The sequence below is a fragment of the Poecilia reticulata genome, linkage group LG7, assembly GCF_000633615.1.
Source record: "Poecilia reticulata strain Guanapo linkage group LG7, Guppy_female_1.0+MT, whole genome shotgun sequence".
Lineage (NCBI taxonomy): Eukaryota > Metazoa > Chordata > Actinopteri > Cyprinodontiformes > Poeciliidae > Poecilia > Poecilia reticulata.
The window spans coordinates 28,846,403-28,862,309 of NC_024337.1; the positions used below are offsets into that span (position 1 = coordinate 28,846,403).

The following is a 15,907-nucleotide window of genomic DNA, read 5'->3' on the forward strand; positions in this document are numbered from 1 at the left end:
ACATGTAAACACGCGCGCGCGCACACACACCCACCTAGCGTTTTGAAGTGCACAGCCCTACACCTCCAGGAAAAGCACATCCCATATCTGCTGCTTTGCTTTTATTCCACCCCGTACAGCAGTAACAGATACGATTAGTGGGGTTTAATGAGCTCTGTGGAGATGAGGGTTCTGCTCGCCGATTCACAGCTGCCGGGCCCCCGGGGGGTTCAGTTCCACCAAGCTAGTGATGTGTGCTTTCTCTCCGCCTGCACCATCTCTCTGTCTTCATCCCCACCGTGAAAATTTTGTGTGGGTATCGGCGGCAGGGTGGCGTTACGTGGATTTGCGGCTGCATAATGTGTCAGCACGTATCCGCTGTAGAAAGATAACGTGTTATTTAATCGTGAAAGCTAAAATCTCTCCTGTGACATATTGTGCCTTATCAATTTGTCATGAAGGAATAATTGGCATTCCTTCAAAAACAAACATGTAAGTTTTTTTTTTTTGTTACTTTAGTAAAAATTATGAACATGGTAGATATATTTGTAATTATTATGTCAACTGTTGTCCTTGCTAATAACTACAATCATAATGAACTGCTTTTAATTGGAAGACTGCCCTTCTGATTTTATATTACACATAAACATTCAAATTTTATTTCACTGATTGTGTTTTTAGAGGTTTCACGTTGTTATAGAGACCAGATTTTCATAATTATGCATGTCATCCACCAAGAAACTTGCAGTCCTACAAATGTGAAGAACAAATCTATACATGTATCTTATTAAAATTTATTGCAATAAATTGTCAGGGAGCCAAAACATCATTTTCTGATCAAAGATTTCCATTTTTTTTTTTCATTTTGTTTTTTCATTCATCTTCTGGTGCGACAAAATGATGTAAGAGCATGTTATTCACTGTTTTATCTTGACTTTTGCCAATAGGGGGCAGTATTGGATAGCACTGGTAATGGCTTTTCCTCAGGAACTGTTTGGAGTCAAAAACCTAAAACTGAAATGTTATGATTGCCACAAAATATAATCTTTTAAAGTCTGTCGTTTTTATTTTTTCTCGACCTCTTGAAATGTTTCTTGCGATGTTTATTATGCGTTTCTTCTGTAGACATTATTCTACAGATCCTGTTTGAATTTTGCAGCTTATGTATGGTGGGGGGAAAAAAAAAAAGTAAAACTATTGTGAAAGGTATTGGCTTTCACAATAGCAGCGGCTGTTGAATACAATGATGTAAAAAAAGTCTATCAAGACTATTAAAGCTGCTTTACTTCAAAATATTTTTTAGTAGAAAATGGTGAATAACCCTTCAGAAATAAAACATTTTGCATATAAGTATTCAGTTTTGTTTTGATATGTTGACCAAACAAACTGAGGTGATCGGTTAGCCAGATTTATTTTTTGTAAGATTTTTTTAAACGCACAATTGAATGACTATAAACTCTACGTCCTAAGGCAGCAGGTTCACTTTTGGCAGTGCACACCTGAACCGATATAAACGATGACATCATCTGCAAAAACAAAGTACGAATTCCTCCAAATTTTTTATTTTTTTTTGTTTGTTTTTATCTCAACTCTTATTGGTTGTGCACCTTCTTCTGTTTGGTGTAATGAAATGAGAACATATTGGCACTCGGCCCTCAGTTCTTTGTTGTAATTGGGTGCATTCACGTTTGTGTTCAAAATATTCAAGTCAAATAAATGACATGAAGTTCAAATTTCAACTTTATAGATATTCTCTTTTTTTTGTACAGACCTTTCAGCCTATACCTCTGGCTCTCTGTCATTAGTTTCATATTTGCTGAAGGCAAGCTGCAGGTGAAATCTATTTTAGGCTTTACATGAAGATGCAGAATGACACCCTCTATAGTTTGTAGTATTTTCCATTCTTGTTGAAGGCGGTGACATCTTTTGGATCTCTAGTCACCAGTGTTGTCACAGTTAACCAAATAAGTTATCTGTACTCGTTTAAAGAGTAACCTAGTTGCAGTGCTGACTACTTAATTTTAAAAATAATTCAATTAGATTACAAGAAATTTCGATGTCCATTAGCACATTTGTGCAAAGATTCCCAATAGTTTTTGTTGTACACCCTATAATACTGATTTGCTGCATTCAGTGGATTAATACTTTGTCAATTAACTTATGCTTTTAGATCATACAGTTGTAACTTGTTGCTTCAGAGGTTTAGTGATTACCAGAAAGGCAATCGGTGTTGGATAATCAATATGTAGGGTAAAGGTCAGCATTTCAGGGGTTATGGTTCATTTAAACAAAATAGTGGTATTGATTTTGGCACATAATGCAGCTTTTTGTGATCAATGACCATAGATTTTAATTTGATCGATATTATGTGCTTTGCGTTAGTGTTGTGTATCCTGTTGAAATTGCTTTCATGTTATCCTCAGTGAACTGAATGAAGAAAATCTGATTTTCAGAATCGCATTTCAACAATTTTATTGTCTTTACGTTTTAGGTCACATGATTTGATGCAGATTTCCAAAGTGCTGTAAATAAATGTAAAACATACATCAAGAAATGCTGATTTATGCTTGCCCATTTAACTACTTATGGCTAAAGTTAGCTACTTTAATGAATGTTTTTTATTTTCATTTTGTCTAACGTGTCACTAAATAAAAAGGAAATAAAGTTGAGGCCCACCTAAAGACATTTTCTTGCCTAATTGTTTTATATTTGGATAAACTAAATTACAAGCTGTAAAATGTTATGACTGCCATATAATCCATTTAAGCCTCTCGTTTTTCTTTTTTTATCTTGACCATTTGACATGTTTTCTTGCAATGTCACCTTTATCATGTATTCCTTCTGTTCTAATGTTTCAGACTAACATTAGAACAAGACATATTATTTTTGAGAAGGAGCTTGCCATTTATCGCTTTCTTTTTGTTTGTAATTTGCTGTAGACAAGTCGGTGCAGTGATTAGTTTTAAGATGAAGTGGACTGTGTAGGTGAACCTAATATGCAGCATTCTCCAAGCCGACTGTCACAAGGGGAGGGGAACTGATTAAGAACTGTTTTTCTTTGCAGCGAAGTGGTTGAAATGTTGCAGGCTCTCAATGTCATTTTTCTTTGCATTCAACATTTCAGTGAGATGTTCTTTGATTTCCAGTCTTGCCAAGTAGAGGGCACTGTGATTGTGCAGTGAGAATTGCACCCCTCAAATCCCGACTGAAACCGGATCCACACACATTCTGTTGTTATGAATTGGTGAATTAATGCTAATATTCCATAAAAACGGAATATGTGGCATTTTGCCTTTTAATCAGCCCAAATTAAATAAAAATGAAATGAAGCTGAGGCTGAGGCTGAAACTCCCACTCGTGCACGTTCTACGGTCCATCTTTTACGACTAAAGAGATTTATCAGACATTCAGGCCGGCCGACTAAAGTGTCTTGAAATTCAGGCGACAAACGCCCCTGCTCACATATTCATTACTCTGACTTCTGCCCGACTCTCACCTCGGGGAGGGACATGGGCTTCCTCTTCTGGTCCTTCGTTTCCTTCTTATCTGCGCTGCCTTCAATCCCAACTTGTCAAATTTCCTCCTCGGAGCTTGTTTGCTTGGAAATGTCAGCCGTAGCGGTGATAGAATTTTGTTGTTGCGCAACACATTAATCTAACGCGTCTCTCTCTCTGTCTCTCTCTCTGTCTCTCTCTCTTTCTCTCTCTCCATCTCTCTCTTCCTCTTCCTTTCTCTATGCATGGGCGTTTGTCTGAAAGAGGCTTTACATTTGCATCCTGAAAATACCTTATCCAGCTGCTTGGCCTCAAATCATCCTACTCACTGGGATTAGGCAGGTTGCATTTCGTTATTTGGCAGAAATGTGCCAGCAGAGGATTTTTTTTTAGCGAGACATAATAGATTTAATGGCTCAAAGTTTGCATAAAATCACCTCTGGACAGATGGCCAATCCTTAAACCTCCTTTCTGACTGACATGGCTATAACTTTAGAATAATTTAAATGCTGGAAAGAAGTGGGATGATGGATAATGACACTTCAGGGGTTAGCGTAGCAACTCATGTAAAATGCAAAAGATGTTTGCTAAACCCCAGCAAAGATATGGAAATCACCCGTTCCTCCACGCCTTCATCTATCCTGAATTTCCACCAGAAATATTTGCCGTGACCCTTCGCAGACCAGAGGTCACTCGGTGGTAAATGGGAAGTGTGTTTAGGAAGTGTGTGTATGAGAGGGAGAGAGAGAGAGGGGCAGGAAGTACAGTAAGGGTGGTGAGTTTTTAATGAAGGAGAGGAAACCTGGAAGGAGAGGTTTGCCAGGGACACACGGGAGAGAACAGGAAAACAAAAACAGGATGGCTCTCAGGCTGAAGTGGAACATTCTGAACCAGAGATCATGTCGCCGGAGAAAGTCGGTGACAGCAGAAAACTAGTTTGCTGTCGCTGTTTCTGTGCCATAAGATGTTCACAATACATTTACAGAAATACAAGCAAGAAAGACACAGTTATGTTTTCTTCTTTTTTTCTTTCGCATCGTGGTGCTCGTAAACCTCCCTGGATTAGAAACAAAAACCGTAATAAAGAAAAAATAAACAAACGTAAAGGCAGTTTATGTGACTTTTATGTCTGTGTCTCCCTGTAGCTGTGCAGTCGCTGAACAGTCTGAATGACCAGATTGCAAGCTTTATGGTGACCAGGCCCAAACCCCTGGAGCCGGAGGAGCAGACCTACTCTCCTCCGGAGAAGGAGACGCTGCAGAAGTCCATGAACCTGATGCGGCACCTCCTCGTCGACGCTCAGGTACAAATTTAAGTTTTTATTTTTCTAGTATTAAAAAAAGGAGGCAGGTGGTAAAAGTAATTGGCAGATTTTTTGACTCCAAAATCCAAATCTATAGAAAATAAATCTCTCCTTTTTTGCATTTTGTCTTCTTGTAACCTCAAGCTTAATTGTAAATGATTGGGATTAAAGATGGAAGATCTTTAATCTTCCATCTTTAATGGAAGATTATCAGCAATGCTTGTTATGGCTGATACAAAGTAGTGCATTGCTGCAAAGGGGAAAATGATATATAGATCTAGATTTATTTTGTAAGTAAAAATCACAAAAGTGAGGCATCCAGTCAGGTTTAGATCAACACATATTAAAATTATTTCAATTTGGTCAGTAGCTATAGTAGCAGGTTATGCAATAGATTATCAAGTGGTTTCATGGCTGTGCTTTGATATGATCTATTCTTTTAGTTGGTCATATACTTAGAGCTGCTGTCATTCTGGATAGTTAATAAGTCTCTGACTAGTTTTCATGCAGGTTTGCCTTTCACTCAGTTAATGTCTGATGTTTGAATCTGATTATGATGGGGTTTCTTTAAATGCAAATGAGGCACTTCACACCCTCCATATTCTCACAAGGGCTTCATTGGATTAAATTTAAGCCAATTTCCTGTTAAAATTAGTTGGATAGTGTCGGTTTTAAAGAACAAAAGTCTACAGGACGTTCAAATGTGTAAAATCATGGAGACAAAAAGATTAGTTTGTGTTAAATTGTAAATTTAGTTTTGTATGAGCACATCACATTGCTTCATTTTGCATCAGTGCAAACTCTTTCTGAAGGTATGCAATTATGTTTATAAAGCCTTTATGTCAGAGTGTCAAATTAAATGAAAATGTTGACTGTAATGAGATGAAACTTGCACTTCCTCCAGTTTGCCAATGTATTATTTTTGGCAGCGACAGTTCTGCTACATGCGCCACTCTTTTAGCAACTCCTGCAGCTGTCAGTTTTGTTGTGATCTCCCGACCACCGCGGATGGCAACTTTTAATTGAAACTCCCGTCATGTCCCGTCAGCTCAGAAAAATTAATTTTCGGATGCATTAATTTGCCCAGGTGAGAAGCTGAAGGAGAGCAGGAAGTGTTTCTGCAATTTTGTGCGGCTGCTTTCCGCTGATAAGTCAATTAGCTGAATCGCAATTACAGTGTGAAAGAATGAAATGGGGTGATGCTGTTGTCTTTTCCTCGGTTTTCTCCTCATGTTTCATGCTTGTTGTGGCTGATTAGTTTATATAACCTTTGTTAGGAAGGGCGGCTAAAAAGGAGGACATGAAACTCCAGATTCCTGAGAGATTATTAAATTAGTGGAGGGAGGATTCATCAGATGTAAGTGGCAGATGTGTGACTGAGTTGTTTTCCTTTAAATACGCATGAATTTGTTTTCTTATCTGCTGCACAATGGCGACATTGGAAGTCATATAAACTTTGTTGACCTGCTATTTAAAAAAAAAAAATTATTGTTGAACGTTACAAAACAGCTTTGGTCTCAAAGTCAATTGAAAATCAACTGCAGGCCTGAAGACGAGGCATGCAGAGACTACTGAGTGACTGCTGGTGACCCTGAGTGCTCCTTCCTATTTTCACCTTATCAGTGTCACTCTTTCATTCTTCCTCCAAAAGACGGGTAGGCACGGTGGCTGTTAATTTACTCTCTCTCAGGTATTCCGCCTGCAATCTTTCTCCTCTGAGCATCATTCTTCTCGTGCAGGTAATGTGTCATCAGCCAGTATCAATTGGCATTCATGCCCTTTTGGTTTCCTCAAATCAAACGGCTCCACGGAATATTAAGCAGCTGGTGTCTCGATGACGAAACAATTAAAAGGCTGTGTAGTTCGCAGTGCCCAGCCTCTTCTACGGAGGCTGTGTCGATAGTGTATAAAGAAAAAATACACGAATAACGGCAACAGGACTGAGATAAAACTAAATGATTTATAATGATTCATAATAGGTTAATTGGTTTCTTAAATTGCTTTTAGGTGGGAGAGAGAGAGAGAGTGTGTGTGTGTGAATGGTTTTGTGTCCTGTGGGTCTCTGTGTTTCCCTGTGATGGACTAGTGACCCGTCCAGTGTGTATCCAGCTCAATGACCTCTAAATGTAGCTACCAGCCCCACTGACGCTCTGTACGGTTAAGTGCATATAGACGATGGACGGACGATTCATATTGATTATTATGAATTTAGCTCTCCTTTAATTATGGCACAGATTCAATTAGCTGGCCATTTACAAGCTTTACAGTAATGTTAGCATAAAGCACAAATTCATTGACGAGTCTTGATGAAACAATTACGTTCAGAGCTTAGATTTTCCTCCTTTTTTTTCTGATGCAGGAACGTCGCATTAAAATGTCAATTTGGTGTAACGAAGCCATTTAGCTCTACACCTTTAATTTTTGTTTTTAATAGTCTTCATAACTGGAGTTCCTAACTTCTATGCTCCCCCTCACTGAGGTCCAGAATCAGAAGGTACCCCACTGACCAAACTGCGTAATTAAAACACATTCAAAGTCTTGAATCAAAACTCTCCATCTCGAACTGAAACCTCCTGACACGCCACTGGAGTTTATTTACTGCTATTGCCCGTCTGGCCGTGGCTCACTGCAGAGCTGCTTCACGTGGATCCTCCATCCACACCGAAGGCCCATCTGGTGTGTATCCTGCAGTCAAGCTGGGAGGAGATGGGCTGCTGAGCATTTTCTACCGACCCTCCCTCTAATTCTCTTCCCCATGCTGTACTCAGCTGCGACTGCATTAGTTGAGCTGTCAGTCATCGCGGGCGGGGGGGAGCGGGGTTCCTCTGAGGAGGGGGAGAAGGGTACGGTTTGGGCATAGGGGGTGTGCAAACGCAGTTAGGAGGCCGTTTAAAGGTGACTTTGAGAGCGACTAAGAAGAGACGGAGATAAATAAGATCTGTCTGACCCCCTGCAACCTCCACTTCACTTTAATCATGAGTGGAGAGCTGCAGACACGGCTGTCAGCGCAGAGGAAAAAAAAACAAAAACAGTAAAACAAATAAGACGTGTATTTGTGTCTGGCAGATATTCATTTACCAAAAATATTAGCCTTGAGAACAATTGCAACAGATGATCAATGCTGCTTGGAAGGAAATTTTCCAAGGAGAAAAAAAACGGTTGCTGTGATGCTGTTTTTTTTTTTTATATATATATATATATATTGAACGTACTGCAAATTGATTTTCTTAGCTTGACCATTCTTAGAGGATCAATATCAGAATGCTGTGACATGTTAAAATGACATTTCTTAGTGACATGGTTACAGTTATATTCCTCTGCCAAGATCTGTATAGAACATTATCCTAAGACTCCATAAACCAAACAAAATCCAGTTGAAAATCTGATTCAGGACTTTTGAAACTGATGTTTACATAGCTTCTTTAGACGTGCAGTGCTGGTAGCGACATAACCCACAAGACTACCACTTCAATTTGTTGAGGATTTTGGTTGCAGTTTGACAAATTGAAGCAGTTAAAGGCATTTGAAATTAAGTACATGAGATGAGAGATGAGATTAAATATTTCTACACTAATGTCTGACTTACTCGTTTATTAGCCAATAGCTCTGGATTTGTGCCGTGGGTCGTGGAGGAGCACAAAGAGGAGGCAGCAGTCTCACTGGGTGGAGGGTGGGAGGCGATGGGAGGGTGGGGGGGGGGTAAATGTGTGACGGGTCTGGCTGGGTCAGTCTGGCTCTCTCTCCTCCTGTGGCCTCAGATGGCCCATCGGAGCACGTTTCTTTTGCCCATGCATAATACATCACCCGGGTTCCATCTGCCCTCTCAGCCTGTTCTCTGACTTCGTAGACCTGTATTAAAAGCCTCTCGTCCAATCACCGGCGAGGCACAGAAGCAAACACGCATTATCATTGTCGCCTGGTTCAATCCTAAAGTGTGACAAATGAGGGTGAAATTTGGTAATTTGGTTCAAAAGGAGCTTTTCTTCTGTCTTTCAGCTACAACTGAAAGGAGTCAACGCTTATGTTTCACTGTCCTTAAAGGTCAGGGTTTTAAAGATCCTACAATTAGCTCAAACAATAGCAAAGTGTTAGTGAATTTTTTTGGGCTTTAAAAATGTTTCTAAACAGAGGCTGCACTAAGGAAGTCGTTTATTTGTACATATCTGCTTCTTGTACTCTTTTCTCAAAGTCGTAATTGTCAGATTTCAGAAAATATTATTCATAGTGACAGTATTTACATAGACAAGGTCAGACCCTTGTCATTCTTAATGCTGCTGTCGTCCAAGATGCTGCACTCAAGAAACGTCTGCGGACGTCTCATGCACTGACAACATATCTAGGATGAGTTCACAGTGTCAGGTTTGAACCATTTTTTTTTCCTTTCGTTTTAGACGGAGCAGGTACCAGTAGAATTGAATTGTCGTAAGATGCATGACGGTGCTCCTGTAGACGGTGGACTTCTGTGTTGAGTAGATTGAAAATGACAGCTTATCTTGTAAGGCATAAATTGAAGGCATTTCATTACAGATGCATGTTTCTGAATCTTGCCTGAGGAGTGAAGAAGGAGAGACTAATATGGGAGTTATACTGGCTCAGTAGGAAAAAAACAAAAATGACTTATTGCTCCTTGGGTATTATACACAATAAATCTTCTAAAAAGACATTTAATTATGTATCAGTCAAATTACATGGATACATTCTGTCATTTTGCAGTTGGTGCTAATATTTGGACACAGCGTGCTGTCTGAACCGGATTCACTGAAACTTAAGGACGACAAACATGAGTCTTTCACACAGATGATGGTTGAAGAAAACGTATGCAAAAAATAAAACCATTACTTGTACGTATTGGTCAAGTACGATGAGAAATGCAGTCAGTTTGCACACAAAAAATACAAAAGGTCTTAAAATGAAAGAAGACGTTCATACAACAGGATTTGGTAGAAAGATGTTGTAGTAAATGCAGTAACCCAATCTGATAGCAGGGATCGGAAACAAACGTTCCTATTGGAGACTGTGTGTGTTCAACATTAAAAAGTAGAAATGCAGCCTGTTACATTAGTGGACCTATTTCATGTCACCAGTGCCCAGACCCAGTATGGCCAGACATTCAATAAACTGATCCAGAAAGAAAGAAAAAATATCAACAACTGTGTCTCTAGTCTCTTAGCAAAAAAAAAAAGCACATTAACTCAACTGCTGAGGAAAACAGTCACTCTGTAATCATTACATAAAGAGAAACTGCCCAGACCATCTGAACTAGTGTTTTAAAACGAGCAAATATAGATGTTCGACTGCAAATGAACACAGCTGTCACATGTGAGCAAGCTGCTCGAGGGTTTTGCTGGGGGCAGGAAGCGCGCAGAGGACCGTTGCTATTCAATGACACTCCACCGTGATTAAACGGCGCTAGGTAATGAAATGTCAGGAACTCTGTCCTGTAAAATATAGAAGTATTTAACTTTTTTCCCACAATACATCAGTAGGAAGATTCATAAGAGCAGAAAGTGATAAATATATTAGTTTTCATGCTGTAAAACATTTGTAATTTTACTGCATGTGGATCTGTATGATGGGAAGAAAACCACACAAATCAGGTTTACAGTAAACTGAGGTAGAAATGACTATATTTCTATTAGATTCATCTTTGAACATCTGACAATAAAGAATTATACTATTCTGATGTTTATAATAGTACTCCTCTAAAAAAAAAACTTAATCTGTATTTTAAAATGTTTTTTTTTTGTCCCAACATGAATTCACCCCTCATGAATTCAAAGGAGGAATCTGTAAGTACGCTAATCAGAACTTTCCTCGATCCAAGTTCTCAACCTTTCCTGCAAGTTTCCCTTCACTCTACAAAAACTGCTCTGCTAAGCAAATATTGAAAAGATCAAGCAGCTATAAAATAATGATCAGCATTGCTGAGTGGCAGTCATAGCTCTAGGCAGCACTCATTTCTTCCTTTTTAGGGAGATTTTCAGTGAGAGTTCACAACCTCACAATGGACTTGTTTTAATTGCATAGAATTATTGTTGTTTTTACAGATTTGCATGACATTTTGCATTTTATTATGCTATTATTGGTGTCAGGACTGGTGAAATATGTCTGGATGGGAGACATTTAATGCTTAGTTTCATTTGTTCGTCATCATTGTTGTTTAGCGCAGCACTTTAATCAACTCTAAGTATTTTAAATCCACTTCATGACCAAATTTGTCATAATTAGTTTTGTTAGGAATCACTGCCACAAAGTAGTTTGTCTCTAATATACTTCACAAATGTTCTGTTTTAACTAAATTAAATTAGTAGTCGCAGTTTATGCTGTTTCACAACAAATCTCGACAAATTTGTACAAGTGTTTACATGTACAAGCACTATTGGAGTAAGTTTGTATTTAATTTAAGCATATTTGTTTGTGGTCTTGAATAATCAGTGGATTGTCTAAAGGAAGGGAATGCAAAATATTGTGATGAAGGAAGATTTCTGTTATGACTGCATTGAAGCAGACGCATGGATTACCTGGATAGTTGAGGCAAACTGAAAATCTCAACTGTTAATCTGGCAAAAGCAGAAAGAAGGACAATATCATTCAACCATTCTAGCATAAACTAGTGAGGAACGCGTAGAAAAAAAGATAATTATTGGTACATGTCAGGGTTGTGGGTCAGCTTGGTTCATTTTTAATTTGCCAGCCATTTTATACCTTCCCATAGCCATCTTGTCCCAACCTGCTTCCATTATTCGCTGCACGTCAGGCAGTCAAGTTGTTGGCAGTCAAGTATTTTGATGAGTCATCAGGATAAATGCTACAACCTTCAGTTAAAATGCATTTCTGCAACATCAAAACTGTATTATAATTTGAGTTTCTAAATTGTAAAGTAGCAGAAAAATGAACAGTTTGAGTCTTGTTGCAGGCATCTGTCTGGAATCACTAGTTATTGATTCAGCAGGGCCATTAACATAAGTAGGCAGAGAGCTGAACGACTGAAAGCATTTAACAACCTGCTCTCTGTCCATCTCCCACCGTCCTTCGTCTAAGACCTGCTTGAACCTTCTCATGAGAGGTCAAGACCCGGCTCCGACACTGACATCAACATGCTGGGAGAATGACGAACCGACATCGTCATTGATCCAAGATCTGTTAATGAAGAGATTTTTTTAGAGTCTAAAATCATTTGGAGCCACGGTGTACTGTCCCTCAAGCTCTTCTCAGACATCTGGAGGTAAAATTTCTCCCACTATGGTTACATGAACAACATTGAGATCAGATCATGTTAAACTGTCATGCAAATACTTGCTCACAAAACAGCATTTTGTCAATTCATTCAGAAGGTGAAGACTTTTAAAACATTACGCTGGTTTGACTTTTTCTGAAAATGGTTTCAGTACTTTCTAGATATTTAGCATTTGATTATGTTGTTCTGATGGAAAATATGAAGCAAAGTTGGACTTATGTCTGTGACCAGGTCCAAGGATTCTCTTTGGCTTTTAATTACCATCATGGAAAAACTATTACCAGTAATACACTTAATGTGCAAAAATAGCTGAAATTACTGGCTAATTAAAATTAGTTGTAATTAATATATTTTCGGTTTTCTAACACAAGTTTTCTTTTTTTATCAAAGATGAGCAGATGACCTTTTTGGAGGTCACTATCAGAAAACTACATATAGTTAAAGATGTTATCTTTTAGACTTGATGCTGAAACCTTCACTAACCCCTTCAGGTGTGGACCGGTGAACAGAGCACTCCCCTTCTCAAACGTACCTTGAATCATGATTCATCGAACAGAGTCATATGTCCCATTCTGTAGTGATGCTATGCACAGGTAAGTCAATATTACACCAACATGCATCTTCTTTTCATGTGGAAAAGATTTCAGGGACATATTGAAGGCCACTTCCTGCTTTAGCACCTGATGTCCCTCATTCTGTTGCCTGAAGTTTGCGATTGAAGCTCAAACTTCAACCTCTGCTTTTTAAAAATTCAGTCTTTCATTTCTTTAAACCACTTATTTGTAATTTGCACTGTAGAAAGAGAAATATGGAAATATACCCTTATCTCTTTTTAGTTGAGGAATATTGGACTTTGGATACGGTCCAATATTGGACCATTCATGTTTTGAAGTTTTCTACCCCAACAAAAAAACATTGTAACTTTTGGATAGTTGAGTCTATAAAATGTTGCTGCTGGTGGTAAACTGATCTTTCTCCTCACTTGGAAAACTGCTCTTCCCAACGTGATGAGGTCCAACGCTCTCCTAATCTAACTTGCTCATCTATTGATTGAACCTGAGTGGAAACCACCATCGATCGTCCTCGTGTCTGAGAGGTGTTTATTTGTGTTTGTGTGTATACATGTGTATAAGGTGCAATATGTTACTATGGAAGCAGACCATTAGATACATCTTCTGCCTTTTCGCTCCCGACACCCAATCTTTCCTTACTAAAGTCTCCGAGGCATTCACCTTAGTTTTACCATTTGCTCTCAAAGGTCAAATACTGTGTACCTTAAAAGCAGGTATGTGTGGAGCAGCCTTATCTTTTGATGTGCGACGTACCTGCACATTACACGACAATCTGCTCAGCAGCCAATGAGCAAAGCCTCATGTTGTTTGAATTCTGTATTGCTTATTTTTTTCTTTTATTTTCTGAAACCTTGACTTCAGTCTATCCAGTGGTTTCTCAGTAAAAAAGATGCATCTTGAGGTTTACCAATTTCTGCCCTGACAACAAAAAAATCATCATGTTTGACCATCTGGTTCTACCTCGACAGTTGTCTGGACTGTCTCCAAATCTGAGACTTTCTTAATTAAATTAATTAAATAATATAATAATGCTGTGTCTATTTTGATTTTTTTAACTTGTCATTTATGCATTCAACTGAATATAAAGTATTGAAAAATGTAATTTCACCACGCCGTCCTCTGCTGAAACCAAGCTGCAAATAACTGTGTATATTTGTTCTCGATATTTGCTCCGTTGCCCATTAGACGGAGATGAAAGCCCTACAAAGAAGGGTTGTTAGTATCGAGCTATGTTGAAATATTCATTCATTTTCCCTGAGATGAAGGAAATGCGTTCATCTTCATGTCTGAAACCTGCTCTTGTTTTTGACCTAAACTTGGTCACATTTCCTCTTATTTCAGATGTCTCCACTCTTTTTAAAATTATTATTCGGAAGCTTCTTGTTTGAAATTGCGCTCTGTGGGAGTGTCGTTATTGCATATAAGGCATAAAAATATGAACTCCTACAAATGAGAATTGTGCCAATTCTTTTTTTTTTTTTTCTAAGGCGACGTCTAATTAAAAATGATTAATATTAATAACTAATTGTTTCAGTCTCAAATCCTGAGTCAATAACGATTTTGAATGCTTTCACATGAATATGTGCATCATTGATTAACTGTAAATTTTACAATAGTTACAGAACAAAACATTGGTTATTCTGACAGAATAAAACATAATTCCTTCAGTTTGAAGGCTAATGAAGATGGACGTTCGTATTTCTTTGATCTGCAGCAGTAATTACCAGCAGTTACAGAATAAAAGCTGGATCCTCTTGTGATTAAACACCGGCCCAAATAGGATTATTTTGGTTTCATATAAAGCCCCCTGAGTTGAACTTCAAAGCTGACCTACTGAAGGTGAATACAGTGCTGTTCAAGTGGGTAATGTCCTTTTCCCACTGCAACTGTCCTCACTGCTACTGTATGTGCATTTATAAATCAGATAGCATTGCCTTTAAAGTGATAAACTGTATGTTTGGGAACTGATCAAAGGCTATTTAAAGGGTTTTGGCAACTTTGATTGTATTAAATTGAAGTCAGAGCCCTCAACATGTCCTTCTGACTTTGATTGGCTAATCATTAAACTGTTTTGCATTAATTTAAATCATTTAAATAAAGATAGATTGGAGTCTGATCTACTTGGAACAGCTTTCGTTTTATTGAAACAGGGTGTCTAATATTTAATAAAACACTTATTGTTAAAAACAATTACTCCAGTAAGAAATATGTTACAGTTCTCTTAACAAGATTAAGGAATAACTTATGTTGATCAGTAATATTAGTTCAGTTTTATTCTGTTGAGAGGAATTCACAACCGACTCTTGAGCATGTGCAGAAACTGATGTAGCAGCACCAGTGATGAGGGGRRKGGSTGTGTGTGYGTGTGTGTGTGTGTGKGSGKGTGCGTGTGTGGGTGGAGATTTGTTGTTTATGCTGGACATGCACATCAGTCATTGTAACTCTTCATCACCCATGCGAATGGGACACAGTAAAATAATCGGAGCCACGGGGAAGATTCTGAATGAAGTAAAATGAGCTGAAAAGGGAACATTTATTAAAGACATACTGCTTAAAAACTGCTTGCAACTAAAGCTGATAAAGTCAAACTGTGTGGTTTGTGTCAAAGAATGTGCTTTGGTTCGACCCTCGTGGGTTGTTACTACTGTTTGTGTGAAATGGAAAAATTTCGTCTCTCCTACTTGAGACAAAATGAGTGCATCGCCTCTGAACCTCTTGAATAAACTGTCACTGTGCTCTGATGATGTCACATCAGTGGACCAGTACTTAATATAGGCTTTACTCACAGTTGTATACTACCACTTGATTACTACCCTGGGTCAAAGCACAGAATGCAGCAAGAGTAGAAATTCAAAAGTAATCATTTAAATCCGTCTTCAGTCGATATTTCCTGTTAAAATTAAGAACATTGGAGAATTTCTCAGTTGTGTTCCTAACTGATAACATTAGCCATTTAGGTTTATTCTGAAGATATTAGGGCTGCACAGTGGCGCAGTTGGTAACACTGTTGTCTTGCAGCAAGAAGGTCCTGGGTTTGATTCCCAGCCCCGGGGTCTTTCTGCAAGGGTTTTGCATGTTCACCCAGTGCATGCGTGGGTTCTCTCTGGGTACTCCGGCTTCCTCCCACAGTACAAAAACATGACTATCAGGTTAATTGGTCTCTCCAAATCCTCCTCAGGTGTGAGTGTGTGCGTCGTTTGTCCTGTCTGTTTCTGTGTTGCCCTGCAATGGACTGGCGACCTGTCCAGCTGGAGATGGGCACCAGCACCCCTCCTGACCCAAATGGGATAAAGGTGTAAGAAAATGGATGGATGAAGATAAG

The 15,907-nt window shown here is 38.7% G+C and overlaps 1 protein-coding gene across 3 annotated transcripts in view; it reads left to right on the forward strand.

Annotated features, from left to right (window-relative positions):
* The window catches only part of LOC103467993 (kazrin), a 166,770-nt gene that overhangs the window by 14,690 nt on the left and 136,173 nt on the right, over positions 1–15,907 (forward strand). For all 3 annotated transcript variants that reach the window (XM_017305778.1, XM_008414774.2, XM_017305779.1), the window contains exon 2: positions 4,619–4,776. In XM_017305778.1, the coding sequence (XP_017161267.1) occupies positions 4,619–4,776 (158 nt within the window). The remainder of the gene's footprint in view (positions 1–4,618; positions 4,777–15,907) is intronic.